At 35.9% G+C, this 26,040-nt stretch overlaps 1 protein-coding gene across 2 annotated transcripts in view; it reads left to right on the top strand.

Moving 5' to 3' along the window:
- The first annotated feature begins 2,017 nt into the window (after positions 1-2,017).
- Positions 2,018-26,040, top strand: part of LOC127871629 (eukaryotic translation initiation factor 5A-1-like) — a 34,235-nt gene continuing 10,212 nt past the window's right edge. For both annotated transcript variants that reach the window (XM_052414749.1, XM_052414750.1), the window contains exons 1-4: positions 2,018-2,155; positions 4,094-4,279; positions 13,539-13,643; positions 24,639-24,773. In XM_052414749.1, coding sequence (XP_052270709.1) covers positions 4,103-4,279; positions 13,539-13,643; positions 24,639-24,773 — 417 coding nt within the window. In that variant the 5' untranslated portion in view covers positions 2,018-2,155; positions 4,094-4,102. The remainder of the gene's footprint in view (positions 2,156-4,093; positions 4,280-13,538; positions 13,644-24,638; positions 24,774-26,040) is intronic.

Genomic DNA, 26,040 nt, shown 5'->3' on the forward strand with positions numbered 1-26,040 from the left:
CAGGATTATTTGAATTGTTGAAATAGTTTATGCATTCTTGGATAAGACGAACGTTTTCACCAATGTAACGTCCCTTTATGAAACCAGATTGAGATCTTGAAATGATTGCTGGTAATACTTTTTTTATTCTGTTTGCTATACTTTTAGTTGCAATTTTATAATCATTGTTTAGTAAACTAATCGGACGCCAGTTTGATAAGGATTCTAAGTTTTTTCCAGGTTTTGGAATAAGTGATATAATACCTTGTTTTTGTAGCGTAGTTAAGTTTTCGTTGTTAAATGAATAGTTTAGTGAATTAATAAGATGTGTTTTTATATCAGTCCAGAATATTTTATAAAATTCGATTGTGATGCCATCAGATCCTGGGCTTTTGTTATTTTGCATATCTTTTAGGGCTAATCCACATTCATATTCATTAAGCAATCCGTCGCACAGTTGTTTTTCCTCTTCGTTTAAAGCATGATGTGTATTTTTAAAAAGGGTGTTATTTTCAACATGTTTTCGTTTATAGAGGGTTTCGAAAAATAAACGTTGTTCTTCTAGTATTTGAGTCATGTTTGTTATATCTTTGCCATTGACTACTAATTTGTGTATAGTTTTTTGTTCACTTCTACGTTTTTCAATGTTTGCGAAGTATTTTGTATTTTTTTCATTGTGTTCAACATGCTGTGCACGCGCTCTTAGTATTATTCCATTGAGACGTGTATGATAGATTCCATCTAATATTTATTTTAATAATATCTATCTAATATTTGTTTTTTAAATGTTATTTCATTTTCAATGTCGGTGGTATCATTTGTGTTTGTTTGATGCAATTGTTTTTCAAGTGTTTCAATGGTTTTGATGGTTTCAGTTTCAAGTTTGTGTGTTTCTTTTTGTTTAAATGATGTGTATCTAATTGTTGTGTTACGTATATTTCCTTTAATTACTTCCCATAAGGTGTTTGGGTTTGCATCTTTATTATTTTGAACTGTATATAATATTTCCTGTTTTATTTGTGTTTGATATTGTGTATCCAATAAGATGCTGTTGTTAATTTTAAAGTATCCTGGGCCTCTTTCAGGTTGTATATTATGCAGTTTAAGTTCAACTAGAGAGTGATCAGTCATAAATCCTGGTTTTATGTTACATGTGTCAATAATGTTGCAAAGAGATTCAGATATTAAAAAATAGTCTAGTCTACAAAATATTGTTGGTTTTGTGTTTGAGTGCCAGGTGAATTTGCTTTCGTTTGGGTGTACTGTACGCCAGATATCTATCATATTGTAGTTTTCAATTATGTTATTTAAAATATTTCTATTTTTAGGATGAGTATAAAGGTTTCCATTCTTTTTATCTAATACTGGGTTCAGGACAGTATTGAAATCACCACCGATTATAATATTTTTATCTTGGTTATTAATTATAATGGATTGTAATGTTTCGTAAAATGTGGAGTCATCTATGTTAGGACCGTAAACGTTGATTATTGTTAGTTGTGTTTCATGTATTTTTATATCTATACTTGCTAGTCTGCCAATTATTATTTCGTTAAGGTTATCAACTGTGATCCCTATGTTACTTTTTATCAGAAAGGCAATGCCTAGTTTATTAGTATGTTGTCCACTGAGATAGATTTCTCCGTCCCATTCATCTTTTAAGGTTTGTGCTAAAGTTTGTGTCAAGTGACTTTCCTATAGGAAGTCAGTTACAACAAGCAAATGTCATACAATCTCGATTAATTTGCAATTCTTGTTTTACCTTTTTATTTGAAAAATGACAGAAAACTTATATTTCTTTGTCTTTAGTCGCACATAGAATTCCGGTGCGTGGTAACCTTCTTCCGAACCCGTGCTTTTCAATAGAGCATGTCAGCGGATATTAGAGAACTTTCGGACAGAAGATGATTTTAATTAGATTGGCTTTTGAATATGATATATATGTGTGAACATCAAACGAAAAAAAAAATGCCTAAAAAAGAACGGATTCACGCGGACTACAATAACAGATTTCCGACTTAATGCTATAAGGTCATTGATAAAGGCGTTTGTAATTATTCGTTTATCGACAATAGCCCCATTTCGCCCACTTCGGTGTTGTCATGAAGCGCCATCTACCGTACGTGGAGCGCATGCGTATAAGCGTTCTTTCCTAGCAGCTGCGAAATCGGAACACGTGAGTGTTAAACCGGGTGTTTCTTTCCACAAAATAACTGTTATTTTCAAAATAATGTTTAGGTTTGTAATGCTTTCTAAGACGATAACAATATGTTTTCTTCAAAACGTCTAAAAAATATACGTGACATAGCTTAAGTATTTAAAAACAACTTTAGTATTGCACAAACTTTCTACCGCCATTTTGGTATTTCCTAACAACTCCGTGTGTTTATTGATACATGTAAACATTACAGTAGTGCTGTTGATGTCATTTACAACCTATCCAATATTTATCCGTGTTCTTTGTGTCTCGTTCAGGGCCGGTGTTGAAAACATTACTGGTGTCATCAATCAAACTTTTAGAACCAGTTTAAAGCAGTTTGGTTCATTGATACCAAAGGCATTCGATTTAATAGTCAGAACTAAGCAACACACACATATGGATGGAGGAAGGCAACACAGCTTTCTCTGAAAAACATGTATTCTAATTGGGAGCAGGCTTTATTTGACCCAAGCTTTTAAGACCCAGTCTTAAAATTCAGGTGCCAAGCTTAAGTTATTCGGCCCAAAATTGACCAGGCTTTTTTAGATCAACATTTATTTGATTTTCCATCCAGCTCTACAAGTTACTATTTATTATGTTTAAAACACTTAAATTCTCATTTTTGAAGCAATTATTTGCCAAAGAACAACAACACTAATTTCACAATCACAAACACCACGATTTTTCCAATCCAAAGACCAAAGGGACCTGGACCTATTCCCAAAATGGTGAAAAAACACAGAGTGTTTACATAGTTAAGTACCTTAAAATTCTCAATTGAAGTTTTCAATAAAACAATTTTTTTTTAAAGTCTCAATATAAACTGATTCTAAATTCGGAAATTAATGTTGTCCTTTTGTAAACAAATTATCCAAAATTGAGAACAAGGTGTTGTCAATATTATATTTACTTTGGCTCAACTTGTGGAGCTTGATGGAGCTTGTATTGAGTCTAATTTGAGACCTACAAAAAAAATAAAAAAATGTTGAAACCTTCAAATAAGATAAAAAATTGTTTTCCATTAGGAATGAGGCTGTATACTGGCCCTGAATTTGAATGAATGTGATATGAATGTACTTTTATTGTCAATCTTGAAGGTTATTTTACAGGAAAACAAAAACACTTATTTCGTAATTTTTGTTAAAACTAGGGATTTTTCCAAAATATAGAAACACTTTGAATTTTACTTGAATTTTCCATGTGGCTAATTTAAGAATAGTTATACAAATGGTGAACTGTAGTTAATCGTTGAAAGCAGATTTAAATTATTAAATGAGGTAAACAAACATTTATATTTACTCATGACCATAAGACTGAGACTTGTCGAGTGTACTGCTTTGCTTGAGAAACAAATAAACACCTCTGTATTAGACACTTTTATTTAGCTTAGATCTGTATACCTACCCAATTGTTGCAAAATGGCTGAAATGGGAGATATCAAGGAGGACTTTGAACTGAAGATGCCTAATCCTCTCCGATCTACCCGAAACAGTGCTATGCCTCACTCTTGATTTTACTTAGATACATTTTTTGACGCATATGTAGTCCCTTAGAAAGTAAGAAAGTTACATTTAATTTAAGACTTTTCTTACTAGATTAAAGTTGTTAAGGCTACATTTTCAACCCTTTTATACTGGTCAGCAGCAAACAGCATAAAACCTGAACATACGATTGACTTGCAGGCTGTTCTGGTTTTATGCTGGTTGCACATAGCCATTTTCACTTTGCTTCTGAATGGGAACGGGCTAATAGGCTTAAAATGCATGTGCCTAAAGTGTTTTCCCAGTTGAGCCTATTTAGAGACAACACTTCGCTTAGACTGCTTTTGCAAAATGCAAGAGCTAGTCTGGGACGACACTTAGCAATTGCATTAAGCCCTGTTTTCTCAGAGTGTTGCTTTTCATTTCTATTTAGAGTTGCAAAATGGCCGAAATGGGAGATATCGGGGAGGACTTTGAGCAGGCCGATGCCGGGTCATCCACGACCTACCCGAAACAGTGCTCAGCTCTGCGTAAGAACGGATTCGTGTGCATCAAGGGGCGCCCATGCAAGATAGTTGAGATGTCAACATCCAAGACTGGCAAACACGGACATGCCAAGGTGGGGATATGATGTGAACAGTGTTTTTTTTTTCATTAAAAATCGGCCCCGATAATCGGCCCCATTCCCAAAGGAAAAGGGTATATATTCAGGGGGTTTTTTACTAAGAAAGTGACGCCGATCTTCGGCGTCTTCCCCTACCAGAATTTTTCCCCTCAAAATACAATTTCCCCACCAAAAATATCATTTTTCACCAAAATATAATATTTTCTTTCAAAGAAATGTTTATTTTTCCTTGGGGCATTCGACAATTATCCAATTTGCACCATGAACAACGATCTCGCTCTCTCTCTCCAGACGAACACACAAAATCTGGGAATCCCAGTTATTCTAAATATAGCTCTTAAATTACGTCATGTAAACTGGGCAACTTAATAGTAATAATCATGTGACTATTTTACTGAATACCAGTCTTGCGCGAGAAGAATGTTTCGTCAATTATTTACCGGAAACCAGTCGAATTTTCATCCGGACTATGTGCAAGCCGAGATATAAACGTGAAAACAGAAAAAAATGTCTCACAATTGGCGTTCTTACACAAACAAATTTTTAGTCATAACACCGCACATTTTCCCAATTCAAACTGAAAGGGACCATTTTTTGTTGCCAAAACAACCCAATTTTTTTGCAATCGTTATGCTGAACTTATCCAAAGGGTGAAAAAAGACACTAGTAGCAAAAAGGTGTGAATCTATATGGAAAGACCCATATTGCAATATATTGTGATGCATTAAACATTGCTGCAACAGCCATCTTTTGCTTTATAAAGTACCTGCAGTGCTTGCCTCGACATTAACTTTTGAAGCCACTTGTCTGGTGGGACAAGCAGACCAAAATTTCACTTGTCCTGACCATTACAGGGGTGGCGAAATCAAATGTCCGAGTTGCCCGAGTCGTACATTTGCTTGTCTGGGCAACTTATTTTTTTCAATTAAGTTGTCCGTGGACAACAAGTTTGTTAAAAGTCGGGTCCAGGTATACAAAAAATACATTGTATTAAAGCCGTAATTAAGTTTTCCAAAACCGGATGTTGACATGCGATTACAATGTCAGTGCTATTTGCGGAGCAATCAAGCTAAAATACGGGCACTCTCCTGCGCAGTGATCTCCCTTATTCTATAAGAGATCAGGAGAATGCCGCATTTTAAACATTCTGCCCTACTGTTAGACAGTGTTCAGACTGGTTTCTTTATTTTTACAATCAGACGGAAATAAAAAGTATCAAAGTAAGATAATCAAAACACGGTCTACCTTGTTATTTAAGACGACTTTAATGGTAAAAATGGAACATTTAGTTTTTTTTTAATCTTCAACAACGGAGCAGAAACCCGAAGCTTTGAGCAGTCCACTTCCCAAAAAAACTAAGAAAGATTATGATAAAAAATATGATCTAAGTATACGCACCAGAACTTTTTAAGAAACTTGACTCACAGATTTTCAATGGTTACCAGTTGATGATAATCAAATTGCTACCAGTAGCGGCGCAGAGCCTCAGTCTGATGAGGTCGACATATTGGATTAGTTTAATTTGTTAAGATTACTATGTACTTATGTTCAACACATGTTTTTTTAACACTAGCTTTTCAAGATTTAAAGTTTTAGAAAGTCTTTATATTGTTTATACGGCTAAAAACCCGGTATTGGTGCTCATAGTAGTCTCACTCGCCTAAAAAATTGAAATTGTAGATACAGCATTTCCTTGGTGTTATTTTTAAAGCTCAAGGTATCCCCTACTCAAATCAAGTTGAATTTTATTTGATCATGCATGCATTCATTTTTATCTAACATTTTCATCCTATGGTATAATACAAGTTACAGACACTACACTAGTCATATAATATGCAAGAAAAACATAGCAGAACTTCAAAACTTCAGATATTTTCACTTTAACATCAACTACGGGTTATAAACTGTTGAAATAAAGCAAAAAACCAAAAGTGATTACTATCTTAACAAAAAAAATCAAAGCATTAATTAATCAGGTATCAGACCAAAAGAGAACCAAGCAAGAAACTTTTCTATAACTTTTATTATAGACCCACAAGATAGCTAATTAGGCATTTGTCTGAAACCAGGAAGTATATTCAAACAAAATAAATCGAAACAATTGGTTTGAAAAAGCATAAGTTTTCATAAAAGGTAGAATTGCATGCTCATAAGTTTGGTTACAGACACTACCAAAATATATGATTCCAAAAACAGTTGCAGAATGGCATAAAGCATTAAAAAATGCACTATAAAAGCAAGTTTACATAAAAACAGTGACTTGAACATTATATCAAATGATTTTTGATCTGTTAGAATTTTAGTCAAAACACATTTTTTGTGTACATGATCTGAGTTGGTTACAGACACTACACATGGGGTAACAATAGCTGTCCAGGAGACGTGTAGCTTGACAATTCTCAGTGCTGGGCACATACAAGTCAAAGAAGACTAATCTGACATTATGAGTTTGGCATCTCATATGAATTGGCACACCTGTATAGAGTTTCAAATTAATTAATCTAGAATTTCATTATGCAGCAATAAGCATTACCAAATAATGTGCGGAAAACTTTCCAAACATTTCAGTGTAAAAAAAAATGTAATTTTGCAAGCAGCAGATCAGTGATGTATTTACAACCCTTTGTTACTCTAGCTATCAAGATAATCACAGAGAAGTTTAAGCTTTAAGTAATGTTTGCACTGAATTTGAATTTGCGAAGTCCACTTTCAATAATATCTCTGGATCTTGTGCGCTATAAACAAGATGACATCTATTGATTCCTGTAAACAGTCATCTCTTCCAGGCAAAATTTGCTTAACTTTCAAAATAAATGTATTTCAATCTGATTTCTGTTCCAAAGCAAACACTAAAATGTACTTTGATTCCATTCTTTTGCTCTAGCCTAGCAGCTATGAAGGCATCATAGTTGTATTTTAGCTTCTCATATTTTCGTTTGTTCTCCCAATGCTTAACCTTCATGCAGCCAAATTTTCGTTTGTTCTCCCAATGCTTAACCTTCATGCAGCCAAACCTAGTCTTATTTTTTATTTTATGCTTTCCGGTGGTTTATAGAGAAATATCAGTGAATTAAAACTGATCATTTCACTGTTTCAAACAGTGAAAATTATATCCTCTATATCTTTTCTTTATTGCTTGATTTATCTTTGCTTCCTGAAACAAGAACAGAAACAAAATTCATTTTCCTTTCTTCAAAGTTTCTGCTACTAATTAAAGTATAAGAATGTAAATTTATATACATGTAGTGTAAAGCATACAGTGCGCATGTCTTCATTGATCCATTCATAAGCAAAGGAAATGATTAAATGCAGCCATTTGGATCAAAGTAAAAAACAGAAGTTACTTCAGATATGGTTAAAACTCATCACTTGAGCTTAAAAAATGATTTCATATGCTCTTTGATAGCATGAACAATAATAAGTTAAATGTGTAGGCATTGTATAGTCTATAACCATATGACCATCAAAACAAACTGTTTGATATTGTGTCTGATCTCAGTAAATACTCAAATGGTTTTGTTTGGATTTACTGTTCTCATGATATTTAATGCAAAAAACTATGTTTCCAATTGCATATTCTTGGAGATAATTGAAAAAATGCCAGTTTATAGAAAGCTACACTATGAAGAAAATTAAATTACATTATTATGATAAATATTTCAAATTTCAGACAGAAAATGTCTAAATAATGCACCTTAGACATCAGCAATGTAATACAAAATACAATTTTGTTTCATTTTACTCACATATAACAAAAAAGGTTTAAGGCTTACAGAAGGAAGTTAGTGGTTACAGACACTACGAATTTTAGCGTAGCATAATCAAAATGGTAGATACATACCTGAGTCATTACAAGAGGTTTGCTCTTGTCTTCTCTCCATATTAAAGGGTTGTATTATCGTAAAGAACACAGACATATTTAGATAAATCATTTTAGAAAAAGAAAATCAGGTTATATTGTTCCTAAATAAATTGTTCATAAAATAATTCCACAAGAATGCTTACAATATTTCATCCCAAGAGGTCTTGCTTTACCTTTTTTTGCACATGAATCTATTGCACAATGTATGATGTAACATTCCAACATAAAAGATGGAAGTTTCTCATGAGTAAAGCAAAATATTTATGAGAAATAGAACAGGGATTTTTGTCCTTCAATTTTTACACATTTTTGTAGTGTCTGTAACTTTTTTATTGAGTTGCTGTTTTTTAATGGTACAATACAGCACCACCAATTTTGGCCAACTTGGACATCACATGGATACACATGAGTCAATGTAGGATTTATACTTTTCCATAATGAAACAACAAAAGTATTGCCATATAAACTTGTAAAGGTTACAGACACTACAAAATTTAGAACTGGAAAGTTTGACAAAGAACAAGCTCTCATTCGAATATCTTTGCTAGAAATGTGATTTAAATGGTTTAACTACTTATTATAATATACAGTCGAGTTCTAGATGTCAATAAAAGTTATAATTAATGTCATTTTGTTCGCAATGTTGGCATATAACAACAGATTAGTGTTTAAATTTCAGTGTTGAAACAAAACTTCTACTGATGGTATTTTGCTTATGAAATCCATAATATTTTACCGATTTCTTTAATTCAAGAAGCAACATTTGCAGGATAGAATTCTGAATAAAACCAGACCAATAAATGCACAATTTCAGTATGATATTTCGAGAATTCTCTATTTTATATTCAAGCTTTTTTCGAGTGAGACTGCATAACGCTCAAAAATGGCCATTTTTAGAGCTTGTTTTTATGCATATCTCAAGAATGGGTTACACAAATCTCTTGAAATTTTCAGGAAAGTAAGAGAGGTATATGCCTGGCTTACCAATCTTTAATATTGGTTCTTATCGTGTTTACTTTTTCTTTTTCATGCATATAACATGAAAATTCCCTTATGAGCACCAGGACCGTGTTTTAGCCGATAATATACTGCTTTAATTAATGTACTATTGAAATACAACTATAAACAAAACTAGCAAATCACACTCATTTTGGTATATTCCACATTGTTTTACATTAATCAATAAATGCGTTTATAATTTATATAAACATTAACGGACAAGTGTAGTTCAGCAACGGACAAGTTAAATTTCCTAAAAATGGTTGTCCGTGGACTAGTATAGTTTTTTTAGATTTCGCCACCCCTGCATTATATCTTATTCTGCTCAGTAACTTTGCAAAATAATGAAATTATACAAATTGCTCAAATCATGAAGACTAATCGTTCAAAATACATGTTAACATAATTGTAGGCAATTTCATTTACAAAAAGAACTGACGAGAATAACAGGAAAACTCAAGATTATTGATTTTTAAACATTATACAAAGCCATAATACCTGACAAAAACTTTTTGATTTTGAAGACGAAAAACCAAAGGAAAGTGGATTGGACATTTTTAAGCAGATAACATTTTACTAACGATAAACAAACCACAAATGGGAATGATGTTGTAAAATCATTCTATACATAGAGATGACGTCACTTCGTTAATTGTCTGTAAGATCGGTGTGTACCGGTGTCGTAAAATGCATATTCTTTACATGGGAGAATATTCGTGTTATCTAAGTTGGCGAAGAAAAATGTTAAGGGTTGCTTCCCTTGTGAACAGTATGGTGTAGTGTCACAGAACTATTGGAATATCTCGCGCTTTGTTTAAACATAAACAAAATATAATTGAAAAAGTTTTGTGGTTACTCCACAGAAATAACGAATTTGAGGGCATTCTTTCTAAGTAATTAAATTATAATGACCACTTGTCCAGTCAGACTAGCAAATTCTTTATTTACTTGTCCTAACAATTGGGTTGTCGCGGACAGTCGGACTACGGTTAATGTCGAGCCCTGACCTGTAAAAAATCATTGTCTGATTTAGAAAAAACTACATAATTGCCAGAAACAAATAGTAAAATTTTGTCCAAAAGTGCATCATCTGCAAGTGAACAAATGAAATAAGCCCTGAAACTGAGCGTTTTAAAGCCAAAATGCATGTAAAATAATAATATAATTGGTTTATGCAATTTATACCAAGCAATTTTAAAGACCCATAAATCCCATTCTGAAGATATTGTTTTTCCCCTATTTCAGTTTTTTACGCTAATTTTTCCTAACATACGTAACTGGTTACTTTCCCCACTGGGAATAAATTGCAATCTTGTAATCAATGCACTCAGGGTTTTTTTTTTAGAAAAAGGGGAAGACGCTGGACGCTGCAGGGTAAAAGGGGAAAATTGAGCGCGAAAGAGACATATTTGGGGAAAAAATAAAAACTGTTCATTTCAATGCCTATAACTCACCTACAGACTTCAGGTATTTTTTTTGAAAAAGAGGCATGTCTCTGACCTTTTTGTTCTTAAACACATGAACAAGTATGATATTAAAGTCAAAGTCCTAAATAAAGTTGCAGGTGTAGATCTAATAATGTCAACATGGGCCGGGGAATGATGTCAATATTATGATTTCAATTTCAAGATGAATGGGTTGAAGATCTAGATCTGCTACACTATTGGAAGGGAAAGGTGCGGCAGCTGCCGATTGTCTACTTTCACTTTTACAATAATCCGACAGTATTAATCGATGTTGATTACATGTACCTCCGAATCCTGCTGGGTTTCAACGGTTTTTGATGATTCATTCTTAAAAAATGCGTCAACGCAATTAATATTTTCCGAGTCCAAACGTTTTATTTTGTTCGTGTATGAACGCCAATTTTGAGACTTTTTCTGTTTTAACGTTTATATCTTGGCTTTCACATAACCCGGATGAAAATCCAACTGGTTTCGGGTAATTAATTGACGAAACACCCTTCTCGCGAAAGACCAGAATCCAGTAAAATAGTCACATGATAAATACGATTAGTTGCCCGGTTTCCATGACGTAATTTAGAGCTATATATAGAATCACTGGGATTCCCAGATTTGAGTGTTCGTCGGGAGAGAGAGAGCGAGATCGTAGTACATGGTACAAATTGGATAAGTGTCGGCTTCCCAAAAGAAAAAAAAACATTTCTTTTGAGGGTATATTTTGTTGAAAAATTATATTTTTGGAGGGGAAATGGTATTTTTAGGGGAAAATTTCTGGTAGGGGAAGACGCCGAATATGGGCGTCACTTTCTTAGTAAAAAAAAACCCTGGCACTGAATATTGTTTGAGAAGAATTAGATAATTGAGCCTAGCCAGGGCCCTCAATCTGTCAAATTCATGGCCGAAATTCGGCCGCATTCCCCCACCTGAAAAGTATACTTTTTTCCCCTTTTTTTGGGGAAAAATTCCCCCATAAAAAAATGTTTTTTTGTTTTTTTAATAGATAGATGTGTCTCATGATTATTATATCTAAGTTCGATTTTAATTTAATCTTGTCAAACATACTTAATTATGAAAAAAGCAATGAATATAGTGCAAACATGTACAAATGTAATAATTAGAGAGTAAGTACCGTAAATTTGCGGCCATAAGTCGACCTAAAAACGCTCCCAAAATTGACTTTAAAAGTCAACTCGACTTATGGATGAGGTACTAAATAAAAATAAAAAATAAACATATTTTTGTGCCTTTTTTTTAAAGTTATAAATCTCCAAAGCGGAAGAATAATGACTGTTTACGGTAAGGCCGACTCGTCTTTTACTTAAATGTCCGCCGATAATAAAATACTCATGTTTACATTGGTTTTTAATGCAATAATCTTCGTAATAAGTCCAAATAAAAACATGTAAAAATAACTTCGAAAATATTAAACATTTGTGAAATACTGTAAAGTGGCGAAAAATAAAAATAGCAATTTGTCTATCGATACATCGTCCGTTGTCTTCTAAGAACAATAGAAAATCGACTGCTGACACTTGTACCCATTTAAAGTTAATCCGTGTAAATACAAACTGTCAACAGGTGCAGATGTCTTTATGCCACCAATTATCGCTTCTCGGCCTTTTGACTAAGATCAAAGTGTAAAGTGTAGTGTTGGCATCCTTTCGATCATGTGTCTATAATTGCGTAACGCCTAAAATAGTTATCCGTTAATGATATGCACAACGGTTCTGCTGCAAACTACTTCTGACCAATCAAAAATAATTACTCGATTGTTGGATACGCCTTTAACCAATCGCTATTGTTCAACTTCACATTGTATATTTTTTGATTGGATGAAGGTGTGGTTTCGTTGATTTATTCACAACTGTCCCACAATTAATGCATAATCGTTTCGTAAATATATAGATCTTATCTGAGTGAAGATTTCATTCATTGTTTGATTATAATAATATTACGCACTCACCCTGGATTATTAAAAAGTGTAATTGGACATATAAAATACACAATTACTTTCGATTATCTGCTAAGTATTATTAGAAAAGACGTTTTTCCAGTATGCAGAAAATATTCCTCGGGTATCTCGTGATTTACGAATATGTAACAGTCGAATAGCGAGCGATGCGAGTGTTGGTAAATTCACGTGTTTCACGCATAATGGCGAAAGCGTTGTTGATTATTTGAGAGCAAGTTACAATTATTTTGACCATATAATGAATTTCTGCGTTCAAGATTTTACCGAATTTTCACATCAATAGCACTAACATTTGAATACAAAAATATATGCTCATAATATAAACGCTGAAAGTTATTACGTTAAATGGGATAATAATTTTGATTTGTGAAGTATATATTAAGTTCGAAATAATGAATGATATGTTATTATGATTTTGAACAATACAATATATTTTTCGTGATAATAAATAATTGAAACGTTGAATGTTTCATTTTAAATATATTTTTATTATTAATATCCCAAAAAATGTCAACTGCCGGTACAAAAGCCCTCAGAACCATGACTAAAACGTCACTTAAACATGTCCGAGATATTGAAGAAATTTACCCCCCGACTTATGGCAGAGTCAAGGCAAAAAACCAAGTTTTTCTAGCCACATTATACCCCTCGACATATGGCCGAGGTAGACTTATGGCCGCGAATGTACGGTAAAAAAAAAAAGGGAAACGCTGCGAAAATTCCCCCTGCTATGGGTAGCGACCCGCTTCCCCTAAAATGGATTGAGGGCCCTGCTAGCATTCTTTTAATAATTTATCGAACAACCCTGTATAAATCCTCCTTTTAAGGCTTTGCGAAAAATTAGTTTAAGCGGAAAGTTTTGTCCCTGATTAGCCTTTGCAACTACACAGACAACATCTGGGACAAGACTTTATACACCTGCGCCCAGATAATATAAGGCTCATATATATGTTTCAGGTCCATCTGGTAGGAATTGATATTTTCACACAAAAGAAATACGAAGACATATGTCCATCCACACACAATATGGATGTACCAAATGTCAGCCGCAAAGAATATACGGTAAGTTTGCTATTATGCAAGTAATTTTATGTGTTCTTACCGTAAGCAAGTCTTCAGGAGTTGATCTGTATTTGTTTTGTTACAGGATATTTGGAACCAATTTTGGCTCAAATATGTTCTATTTCTTGACTGACAATTGGTGATTCAGATAGCAAAAGTTTGTCAAATTTTGCCATAAACAGCTGGGTTTTTTATGCCCCTCTTAGGATAGCATTTAGCAGTAGCACTGTCCGTACATATGTACGTCTGCCAGTGTTTTTTTCACCATTTTGGGAATGGGGCCAGGTCCCTTTCAGGGGTTTTTGAGCAATGTCTGCGCCTCCCGGAAACGGAGGCATTCCCAAAGCAAACGGACCCGTTCCCAATCGAAATTTGATTGCATTTTTCCCAATTCCAAAAAATAAAATCTTCCAAAATCGTAAAAAGTAAACATAATTTTTATCGAAAGAGTGACTTCCCTTCATTCGCGACGTAATAAAGCCTTTAGTGACACAGATTTTTGGTGTATTTGCCGGATGCATTTACTCTCAGCGATGACGTTCGAACTGTTCTGCATTATACAAGAGTATATAGAGCCACACAATACACATTCTATACCATATCTGTAGACGCTTATTTTCAATCATGGCTTCACACAATAGTAAATATTACATTAAAAAACACAAAAAATAGACGCTAAAGAATGTGTAACGATATCATCGATGTTTTCGAAACGCTCAGAATCTTCCGAAATTACTGCCGGGAGTAACCCTGAACAGACAGGCTCGGACGATACGTTGCAAAATGTAACAGCAACAGAAGTAATGCCAGGGCCGTCAATCACAAAATCGGCAACTGAATGCTCAGAGCCTTGTAAGAAAGTTGTAGTTCAATCGTCATTTAATACATTAAAGTATGAAATGAAATACCCATGGGTCTATTTTAGCTCGGCCAAAAATGTTGCTGTAACTTGTGTTTGGGCAGTCTTTGTTTTGCATGTGTTTATATAAAGAAAATTGTTAATCCACAGACTTATTAAAGCATGATTAATTCAATTTTTTTCCAAAATGAGCTGTTTCACGAAACAAAAATTCCCAAAATGGGCAATTTTGTCGATAAAAAATTCCCAATTTGGTCAGACTCCTTTTCCCAAAGTAGGCAGAACTAGAAATGGCGCGGCAGAGGCCGACGCGTATCCCCACGCCGAATGTTTGACCTAGATGTGCCCCAGGGTTGGTAATGGGGCCATGCATAGCTGAGATTGACCGTATTGTCATAAGAGAAGTTCATCATCAATTAGAAGTGAATTGGTGTAGAAATGAAGAAGTTATAGTAAAAGGCAATTTTGGGTGGGTGTGACATATGTGGGCAGGGCGCCCCAGGGTTGGTAATTGTGCCATGCATAGTTGAGATTGACCGTATTGTCATAAGAGAAGTTCAGTATCAATTTGAAGTGAATCGGTGTAGAAATGAAGAAATTATAGTAAAAGGCAATTTTGGGCGGGTGTGGTCTATGTGGGCGGGGCCCCAGGGTTGGTAATGGGGCCATGCATAGTTGAGATTGACCGTATTGTCATAAGAGAGGTTCAGTATCAATTTGAAGTGAATCGGTGTAGAAATGAAGAAATTATAGTAAAAGGCAATTTTGGGTGGGTGTGGTCTATGTGGGCGGGGCGCCCCAGGGTTGGTAATGGGGCCATGCATAGTTGAGATTGACTGTATTGTCATAAGAGAAGTTCAATATCAATTTGAAGTGAATCGGTGTAGAAATGAAGAAATTATAGTAAAGGCAATTTTGGGTGGGTGTGGTCTATGTGGGCGGGGCCCCAGGGTTGGTTATGGGGCCATGCATAGTTGAGATTGACCCTAATGTCATAAGAGAAGTTCAGTATCAATTTGAAGTGAATCCGTGTAGAAATGAAAAAATTATAGTAAATGGAATTTTTTGGTGGGTGTGGCCTATGTGGGGGGGCGCCCCAGAGTTAGGATTGGGGCAATGCATAGTTGAGATTGACCCTAATGTCATAACAAAAGTTCAATATCAATTTGAAGTGAATCCGTGTAGAAATGAAAAAATTATAGTAAATGGAAATTTTTGGTGGGTGTGGCCTATGTGGGCGGGGCGCCCCAGGGTTGGGAATGGGGCCATGCATGGTTGAGATTGACCGTATTGTCATAAGAGAGGTCCAGTATCAATTTGAAGTGAATCGGTGTAGAAATAAAGAAGTAAATGTAAAATAACCTAAAAAAATGAGTGATAATTTCTGACGCGGCCCCACCCCAACCGCTATAACTTTTGACCCAGGGGTCAGATCAAAATTCCAAATAGTGCAGGGTCGCACATATGCTCATAGCTACCATGTGTGTAAGTTTCAAGGTTCTAGTGCTTTTAGTGTAGGAGGAGATAGTGGCCAGGACGGACGGACAGACAGACGGACGGCGGAGATAACCACAATATCCCCACCTTTTTTTCAAAAAGCGTGGGGATAAAAACCCCTGCCTTTGAATAGGGAAAATTCGCTGCATTTTGACTAAAATTGGGAAATTAGTGTTGTTGTTATTTTGCTAACAAATGCTTCAAAATTGTGGATACAAGTGTGTTAAGAATTATTAGGCCCCCCTTCGAAGAAGAGGGGGCATATTGCTTTGCATGTCGGTTGGTCGGTCCGTCCACCAGGTGGTTTCCGGATGATAACTCAAGAACACTTAGGCCTAGGATCATGAAACTTCATAGGTACATTGATCATGACTCGCAGATGACCCCAATTGATTTTGAGGTCACTAGGTCAAAGGTCAAGGTCACTTTGACCTGAAATAGTAAAATGGTTTCCGGATGATAATTCAAGAACGCTTATGCCTAGGATCATGAAACTTGATAGGTACATTGATCATGACTAGCGGATGACCCCTATTGATTTTCAGGTCAAAGGTCAAGGTCACGGTTACCCGAAATAGTAAAATGGTTTCCGGATGATAATTCAAGAACGCTTATGCCTAGGATCATGAAACTTGATAGGTAGATTGATCATGACTAGCAGAGGACCCCTATTGATTTTCAGGTCACTAGGTCAAAGGTCAAGGTCACGGTGACCCGAAAAAGTAAAATGGTTTCTGGATGATAACTCAAGAACGCTTATGCCTAGGATCATGAAACTTAATAGGTACATTGATCATGACTCGCAGATGACCCTTATTGATTTTCAGGTCACTAGATCAAAGGTCAAGGTCACGGTGACCCGAAGTAGTAAAATGGTTTCCGGATGATAACTCAAGAACGCTTATGCCTAGGATCATGAAACTTGAGAGGTACATTGATCATGACTGGCAGATGACCCCTATTGATTTTCAGGTCACTAGGTCAAAGGTCACAGTGACTCAAAACAGTAAAATGGTTTCCAGATGATAACTCGAGAATGCTTACACCTAGGATCATGAAACTTCATAGGAACATTAATCATGACTAGCAAATGACCCCTATTGATTTCAGGTCACTAGGTGTATGCCCCCCTTTGAAGAAGAGGGGGTATATTGTTTTGCTTATGTCGGTATGTCGGTCGGTCTGTTGGTCCGTCCACCAGATGGTTTCCGGATGATAACAGGGCTCGAATTAAGCACTCGCAAACAGGCCATTTGCGAGTACATTTTAAAAAACACGTCTAAAATGCGAGTGCAACATTTAGATACTCGCCATTTTTTGCGAGTTGGGGAAAAAACAAACAAGGTGCTTAAAGATCTTGGATTAAATACAAGATTTGTTCGCCGATCGAAAGTCTTCCGACCAAGTACGAAAATAATTAAACCCCGTCTAGTTTCGATCTAAAAATAGATCTGAAAATTGGAATTACCCTAATTTGCATAATGTATTTCAGCGGTTACTTCCGTTCTAGCAGAAATAATTTTACGAAATATTTTTTAAAATATATTTACGCTCTGCACTGTATCTTTCTGCCGATATAGTTAGTAAAGAACATTGAAAATTATATTATTGCAATTGAAAGTATGTTATTCCCTTCTTAAGTGAAAATTGGCGATAGTTATTCAGTATGAAGTTTTTTTTAAAACGAAGCTCATTTCGTTAATTCCTCATTCTTATAAATAGACGGAACACGTTTAGCAGACGATTTAAAAACTCAAAAATGTCGTCTACTAAAAAAATAACTAGCTTTTTTGTGGCGAATTCCTCCGTCTCCTCTGTGGAAGACAAAAAAGCCGAGGCCGAACCAGATAAAAAGAAATGCCAAAACAGTTAAGAAATGGGAAGACGAGCTAAAAATAACTTTGAACACGGAGAGAGACCAAGACGGCAATGTGTGTAAGATGTTCTGCGATTCATCTGATTGGTCTCTACCCCCTCAGCAATGCTGAGTGTGAAAGATGCTTTTCTGTTATGAAAAGGATAAAAAGTGATTGGCGATGTTCACTAAGCACTGAAAGGATGGACCAATTAATGCGAATCTCTATCAGAGATAATGAGGGGTTCCAGCCACGCAGAGCTGTGAATAGGTGGTGGATCAGTGGCAACAGTAGCAAAAGGCCAGATGTCGCCCCATATGGACCGAGGCATTAACTTTGGATGATATAACTGATATAAAAAAAAATACTCTTTACACTCAATTGTGTTACAATGTTGCTTTGAAGTTTTTAGTTAAAATAAACATAGGTCCATCCTTTCAGTGCTTAGTGAACATCGCCAATCACTTTTTATCAACCAAAGGATGCATTATTATGAAAACTTGTATTGCGAGTTGGAAATAAAAAATGCGAGTTGAAATATTAACAACTAGCAATTTTTTGCGAGTTGAAAAAAAAAAGTAATTCAAGCCCTGGATAACTTAAGAACGCTTTTGCCAAGGATCATGAAACTTCATAGGTACATTGATCATGACTGGCAGATGACCCCTATTGATTTTCAGGTCACTAGGTCAAAGGTCAAGGTCACAGTGACTCGAAATAGTAAAATGGTTTCCGGATGATAACTCAAGAATGCTTATGCCTAGAATCATGAAACTGAATAGGTACATTGATCATGACTGGCAGATGACCCCTATTGATTTTCAGGTCACTAGGTCTAAGGTCAAGGTCACAGTGACTCGAAATAGTAACATGGTTTCTGGATGATAACTGAAGAAGGCTTATGCCTAGGATCATGAAACTTGATAGGTAGATTGATCATGACTCGCAGATGACCCCTATTGATTTTCAGGTCACTAGGTCAAAGGTCAAGGTCACAGTGACAAAAAACATATTCACACAATGGCTGTCACTACAACGGAGAGCCTAATGGGGGGCATGCTTGTTTTACAAACAGCCCTTGTTTTATTTATATTTTTTTCTGAGGGGGAAAAGATCAGTTTTTTTTAGGAAAAAAATATACTTTTCAGGTGGGGGACTGCTGCCGAAATTCGGCGGCAGATTTGATAGATTGAGTGCCCGAAACAGTTAAATTGTTTCCGGATGATAACTCAACATGCTTACGCCTAGAATCATGAAACTTATTTGGTACATTGATCATGACTGGCAGATGACCTGTATCAATTGTCAGGTCACTAGGTCAAAGGTCAAGGTCACAGTGACTTGAAACAGTAAAATAGTTTCTGGATGATAACTCAAGAATGCTTACGCCTAGGATCATGAAACTTCATAGGTACATTGATCATGACTGGCAGATGACCCCTATTGATTTTCAGGTCACTAGGTCAAAGGTCAAGGTCACAGTGACAAAAACATATTTACACAATGGATTCCACTACAACTGACAGCCCATATGGGCGGCATGCATGTTTTATTTCTTTAAATCAAATAAAATGAATAGGACAAAACATTGCCCACAACGGGAACTTTCAATATATAATGTCCTATAATGAACCTGAATTGACTAATTACTTTGGCCTTAATAAGTTTATAATATCAAATTTGTTGTTTCACAGTCGTCAATTTTAATTTAATGATGAATTGCAAGAAATTGTTCAAAGCTTAAAAAAAACCTAGCTTCCTAGCCAGACCTTATATGTGTGAAACTGAGTTTCCCAGGTAGAATTCTACTTGCCCCAGGCTAATGGGCAACCTCAAATTTCTGTCCCTGTTCACTGTGTTTTCCAGAAATATTTGAAAAGCCAGTTATATTTTTAAAGAAGCTGGCAACTTAGCAATTAAACGGGTGTATTTGCACTTTTTCCATTGATATTTTTGCGAAAGTAGCCAGCATCTTGATTGAATGTAATCGGTGAAATTGCCGGCTGCCGGTGCTTTTGGAGAACAGTTTAAAACTGCTGTTCATGTTATGCTAGTCATGGACATAAGTGATTAAACAAAACATTATAGAACAAGGAATTCAACAAAACAAAACAGAACACTTTAAGACCAAAAAAACGTTTCACGCCTGTATGAAACTGAAAATCTACATTAACCCTTTGAGTGCTGGAACCGAATTTAAAAGGTCTCTGCAAACAGTTTGGATCCAGATGAGAAGCCACAGAAAATGGCGTCTCATCAGGATCCAAACTGTTTGCTATTCTGATAGTATTCTTTGAAAAAAAATGAAAGAAAATGCTAATTTTAGAAATTCAGCAGACGACATTTTAGCAGATGACAAATTTCCAGTATGCAAAGGGTTAAGCAAATAGGTTTCAGTGCTGGGCTTTTGATTAATGTAAATAATATCAAAGTGGCAGTAAGTCTTAATAACAGCTGTCTGATATTTCCCATGATGGTTTCTGCTCCTCGATTATTGATGATAGTGACGTACCTGAAAATCTCAGTCTGATGACTGAGATGTTTTCCAGTGTGCAAATTTCACTTTTGAAACCACTAGCCCCTTCAGGCTACGCAATGGAATTTTTTCTTAGCTGGCCTTTTCTGCTCCATTTTGGGAAAACGCCAAACTGGAATTTTGAGAATTTCGTGTCGTGAAAACCCCCATTTTTGGGGGAAAAAAGTTATCGCAAAACTGGCTCAATTATGAATAAAAATCACATGTAAATATTGTTTCTTGTATTTTAAAGAAGCCGTTAACTGATACATAACGACTATTTTGATAACATATTATTAAAATTTCACTAAATATTATGAACATGTGTGATAAGTGCAGGTTTTTAGCTCACCTGATTTCTCAGGTGAGCTTTTGTGACCGGTCTTTGTCCGTCGTCTGTCTGCCACATTTGTTCGTAAACACTCTAGGAGCCACATTTATTGTCCGATCTTCATGAAACTTGGTCAGAAGCTTCGTCCCAATGAAATCTCGGTCCAGTTCGAAACTGGGTCGTGCCGGGTCAAAAACTAGGTCACCAGGTCAAAAAAAGGAAAAAACTTGTAAACACTGTAGAAGTCACATTTCATGCCCAATCTTCATGTAACTTTGTCAAAAAGTTTGTCTTAATGATATGTTGGTTGAGCTTAAAAGTGGTTCCGGTCTGTTGAAAAACATGGCCGCCAGTGGACGGGGAAGTTTTCCTTTTTTTTAAGCTATAGAGAAACCTTGTAAACCAGCGCCCTCACACTTCTTTTGGGGAAGGGGTCCGTAGCCCTTAGTAGGGGGAATTTTTGCGGCGTGTCCCTTTTTGGGGGATTTTGTTACTTACTCTCTCATTATTACATTTGTACATGTTTGCACTATATTCATTGCATATTTCATAATTAAGTATGTTTGCAAAGATTAAATTGAAATAGAATTGAGATATATTAATCATGAGACACATCTTTCTATTAAAAAAAACAACAAAAAAAACAAACTTTTTTTTTTTTTTTTTTTAGGGGGAATTTTCCCCCCCCCCAAAAGGGGCAACAAGTATACTTTTCAGGTGGGGGACTGCCGCCGAATTTGGCGGCAGATTAAATAGATTGAGGGCCCTGTTGACACACTAGAAGTCACAATTTTTGCCCTATCATCATGAAAGTTGGACAAAACATTGGTTTTATTGATATCTCGGACAAGTTTGAAAATGGTTCAGACGGTGAAAAACATGGCCGCCAGTGGGTGGGGCATTTTTTTCTATATCTATATAGTGAAAACATGTGAACACTCTTGAAGTCACTTTTGGCCCAATTTTCATGAAATTTAGTCAGAACATTTGTTTCCTTAATACGAGAGTTGAGTTAAAAAATGGTTTCGGTCAGTTGAATAACATGGCTGCCGGGGGGGGGGGGGGCAGTTTTCTTATATTTATCTAGTAAAAAAAGCTTGTGAACACTCTAAAGTAACATTTTTTTGCCCAATCATCATGAAACTTGGTGAAATGATTGGTTATATATATATCTCAGACGAGTTCGCAAATGGTCCCGATCGGTCAAAAAACATGGCCGCCAGGGGGGGTGGGGGCAGTTTTCCTTATGTGACTAGAGAGACCTTTGTGATCAAACACTATAGAGGTCTCATTTTTTGCATAATCATCATGAAACTTGGTCAAAACATTGGTTTTATTGATTTCTCGGACAAGTTGGAAAATGGCTCAGATCGGTAAAACACACTTTTTAGCTCACCTGATTGTTCAGGTGAGGTTTTCGAATTGGTCTTTGTCCAACATCCGTTCGTCCACATTTGGTTTGTAAACACTCTAGCATTCACACTTCTCAAACATTCTTTATGAAAGTTGCTGAAAGATCTAAGTCAAGTTTGATAATGAGCAAAATCACAGGGTTCGCCAAAACCGTCGGTCCGCCGGTCCTGACCGGCAAATTTTTCTAAGGACCGACAAGTGATATAAGATAATCGGTCCGACTGACCGACACAATCGGATGAAAAATGGTTTCAAAAAGATCACTCAAAGTGTATAATATGCTTTTGGATTAATAGAAGGTAAATGCTTTTGTTCAACTTCTGTCAAAATCCTTTTTTTCTTACCTTCATTTTGATGTTTAAAGTTGGATTAGAATTGACTATCACATGCGAGTTGAAAATCAACGGTCTTTGTTAAAAAAGCAACCGAGTGCGTCCGCCATTTTATTTGTTCCATTTAATTTCTCCACAACAAAAACCGCATGAAAACTTGTTTCAACAGGCATTTGTGAGCACTTCTGTTAAATAGTTAAATTATTATATTGCTTTGGGAAGGATATATTTTAATTTACACACCAACAATTTCTGAAATCAAAATTAGATTTTTCTACCGATGTACTATATTTCGGATATTTTAAAATTCGGACATAGGGATATTTAACCAGGTTTTCCGAAGGAAAAAACTGGTTATTAGATTGGCGAATGCGGGCGGGCTGGCTGGCTGGCTGGCGGGCTGGCGGAACAAGCTTGTCCGGGCCATAACTATGTCGTTCATTGTCAGATTTAAAAATCATTTGGCACATTTGTTCACCATCATTGGACGGTGTGTCGCGCGAAATAATTACGTCGATATCTCCAAGGTCAAGGTCACACTTTGAGTTCAAAGGTCAAAAATGGCCATAAATGAGCTTGTCCTGGCCATAACTATGTCATTCATTGTGAGATTTTAAAATCATTTGGCACATTTGTTCACCATCATGGTACGGTGTGTCGCACGAAAGAATCGCGTCAATATCTCCAATGTCAAGGTCGCCACGACTAATAATAGATTTTTTTTTTTAAACAAACTTACAAAGGGGGTTAATTTTGTTTGTTCATTTCAAAAGTTCAGTTTGAGTTTTCTCCCTTTATCAGATTTTTTTTCACAATGAAAACCTGGTTTTGTGACAATTTTGTCCCTTGTTATGTTTTGATTTGTTGTTGATAGTTTGTAGCAATATGTTTTGTGTTATTTCAGACAACAGGAATGGATGGTGGTAATTATCATGGGCCTTTCTATCAAGAAATAGGTGTGAAAGACATTCATTTAATTGAACCTGGAAATCAACCACCTCAGCTAAGAGAAAATATTTTAACAATAGGTGTTGTTTTACTTTTAGAACTTGTGAAATCGGCTAATAAACAGAAATTGAAGTCATCCAAAGTAGTGTGAATGGGTGTGTGCAATTAAGTCAAACTTGATTGGATGTCACCCTCACATTTCAAGAACACGGATTTGTAGAGCTGTGCAGGCTCAAAAACAGTTTGACAAAAAGAAGTCTAAAAAGAATACCTTTGGTTTATCTGTGGCTTATTATTAATATAATAATTGTTTAATTATTTCGATTTTGGACATGTTTTTATTGTATTTTAATGTGATCAAAACCAATAGACATCAAAAAGGTACTCTCTTTTGTTGTGTTTTGCTGTTATAGTTTAGTCGGACAGTGGGACTGACAGAAACTGATTCGGACTGACAAAAATTTCAAGTCTGTCAGTCCGAATGACTGACAGATTTTTCAAGTTTTGGCGAACCCTGAAATCACATAATTAATGCCATAATTATTGCCCTTAGATTGTCCAAATTTTCATTATATTATACAAAATCCTTGTGAACACTCTAGAGGTCACAATTTTGTTTCAGATTTTATGAATCTTGGTCAAAATATTTATTTGTGCAAGCAAAGTTTGATGGTTGGTAAGGGGGGTCAACTCAAAATATAGTCACCAGGTAAAATCTTACAAAAACAAACACTCCATACGCCAGAGTTTTGGTTCAATAATGATGAAACTTGACCAGGATGTTTGTCTGGACAATATCTAGGTCAAGTTTGACGTTTGGTAAAGATTTAAAGGAACCGACTCGGACACTCCTCTCAGGTGAGCGAACTAGGGCCATCTTGGCCCTCTTGTTTTACCTGATTCTGGGGAAAGGGCCTGGCCTTTTTTTAGGAGAAAAAATCGCACGAGACGTCAGATTTTGGGGAAAATAAGGAAAGTCTTAAATAATCAATAAAACATATTTTACGGTTTTGAAAAACAACTTTAATGCAACAGATAATTTAATAGCGCAATATTTTTCTATTTTCTACACTGGATCAGGTTACCATATATATTTAAAGGTTTAAAAAGGTTTTTTTCAATTGGGGGAAAAAAAACAGATTTGCATTGGGAATGGGGCCGATATTCGGACCCGTGGCATAGGTCGGAAAAGGCCTGTCAGCTGTCTTGTCATTTCCCACGATGGTTTCTGCTCCTGATTTCAGCTGTCTGACATTTCCCATGATGGTTTCTGCTCCCTGATGACGGACGATGGTGACGTACGTGAGGACCTCAGTCTGCCGGACGGAGACATCGGAAATGAGATAAAGGCCAAGTTTGAAAAGGATGAGAGCCTGCTTGTAAGTACCTCATCATCCCAGGGCCTTTCCAAAGTCATTATTGAACTTACAAACACTCTGAAGTAGGCATATTTTGTCAATTAATTCGAAAAAGATGCGAACCTGCTTGTGATAACTGCCTTATATAAGGGCATTTCCAAGGCCATTTTTGTGCTCCTTCATAAGGGGGAGGGGGTGGAACATGCTTGTCCGGGCAACAACTATGTCGTTCATTGTCAGATTTTAAAATCATTTGGCACATTTGTTCACCATCATTGGCCGGTGTGTCGCGCGGAAGAATTACTTAGATATCTCTAAGGTCAAGGTCGCCAAAACTAAATATAATTATATTGATTTTGTAACAAGGGGGATAATGTGATGAACAATCAGTAGCAATGCACGAAGTGAAATGGTGAGCTTATGTGACCGTGTGATGTCCGGCGTCTGTATGTGCGTGTGTGCGTGCGTCTGTCAACAATTGGTTTGTGTAGACAGTAGAGATCACAGTTTTCATCCAATCTTTATGAAATTTGGTCAGAATATTTATCTTGATGAAATCTGGGTTGGGTTTGTATTTGGGTCATCTGGGGTCAAAAACTAGGTCACTAGGTCAAAAACTAGGTCACATAATAGGTCAAATAATAGAAAAACCTTGTGTAAACAATAGAGGTCGCAGTTTTCATCCAATCTTTATGAAATTTGGTCAGAATGTTTATCTTGATGAAATCTGGGTTGGGATTGTATTTGGGTCATCTGGGGTCAAAACTACGTCACTAGGTCAAATAATAGAAAAACCTTGTGTAGACAGTAGATGTCAGTTTTCATCCAATCTTTATGAAATTTGGTCAGAATGTTTTCCTTGATGAAATCCGGGTTGGGATTGTATTTGGGTCATCTGGGGTCAACAACTAGGTCACTAGGTCAAATAATAGAAAAACCTTGTGTAGACAATAGAGGTCACAGTTTTCATCCAATCTTTATAAAATTTGATCAGAATGTTTATCTTGATGAAATCTTGGTTGGGATTGTAATTGGTTATTCAGGTGAGCGATTCAGGGCCATCATGGCCCTCTTGTATTATTGAAAACCTGGTCTTTTGACAATTTTGTCCCTTGTTAATTGATGTAATTTATTGTCCTAATATTTTGTTTGCATGTCCTCTTTATTGATGAGTGGACCTCTGTCAAATGTAAACACTTGAATGGCCTTAATGTGAAGTTGATTGTATGGAGATTTTGCTTCATTAAGTAAGACAATGTGTCTGCTGCTACCACATGTTGCTTGCTTC

Source organism: Dreissena polymorpha, chromosome 3 (genome assembly GCF_020536995.1).
Source record: "Dreissena polymorpha isolate Duluth1 chromosome 3, UMN_Dpol_1.0, whole genome shotgun sequence".
NCBI lineage: Eukaryota > Metazoa > Mollusca > Bivalvia > Myida > Dreissenidae > Dreissena > Dreissena polymorpha.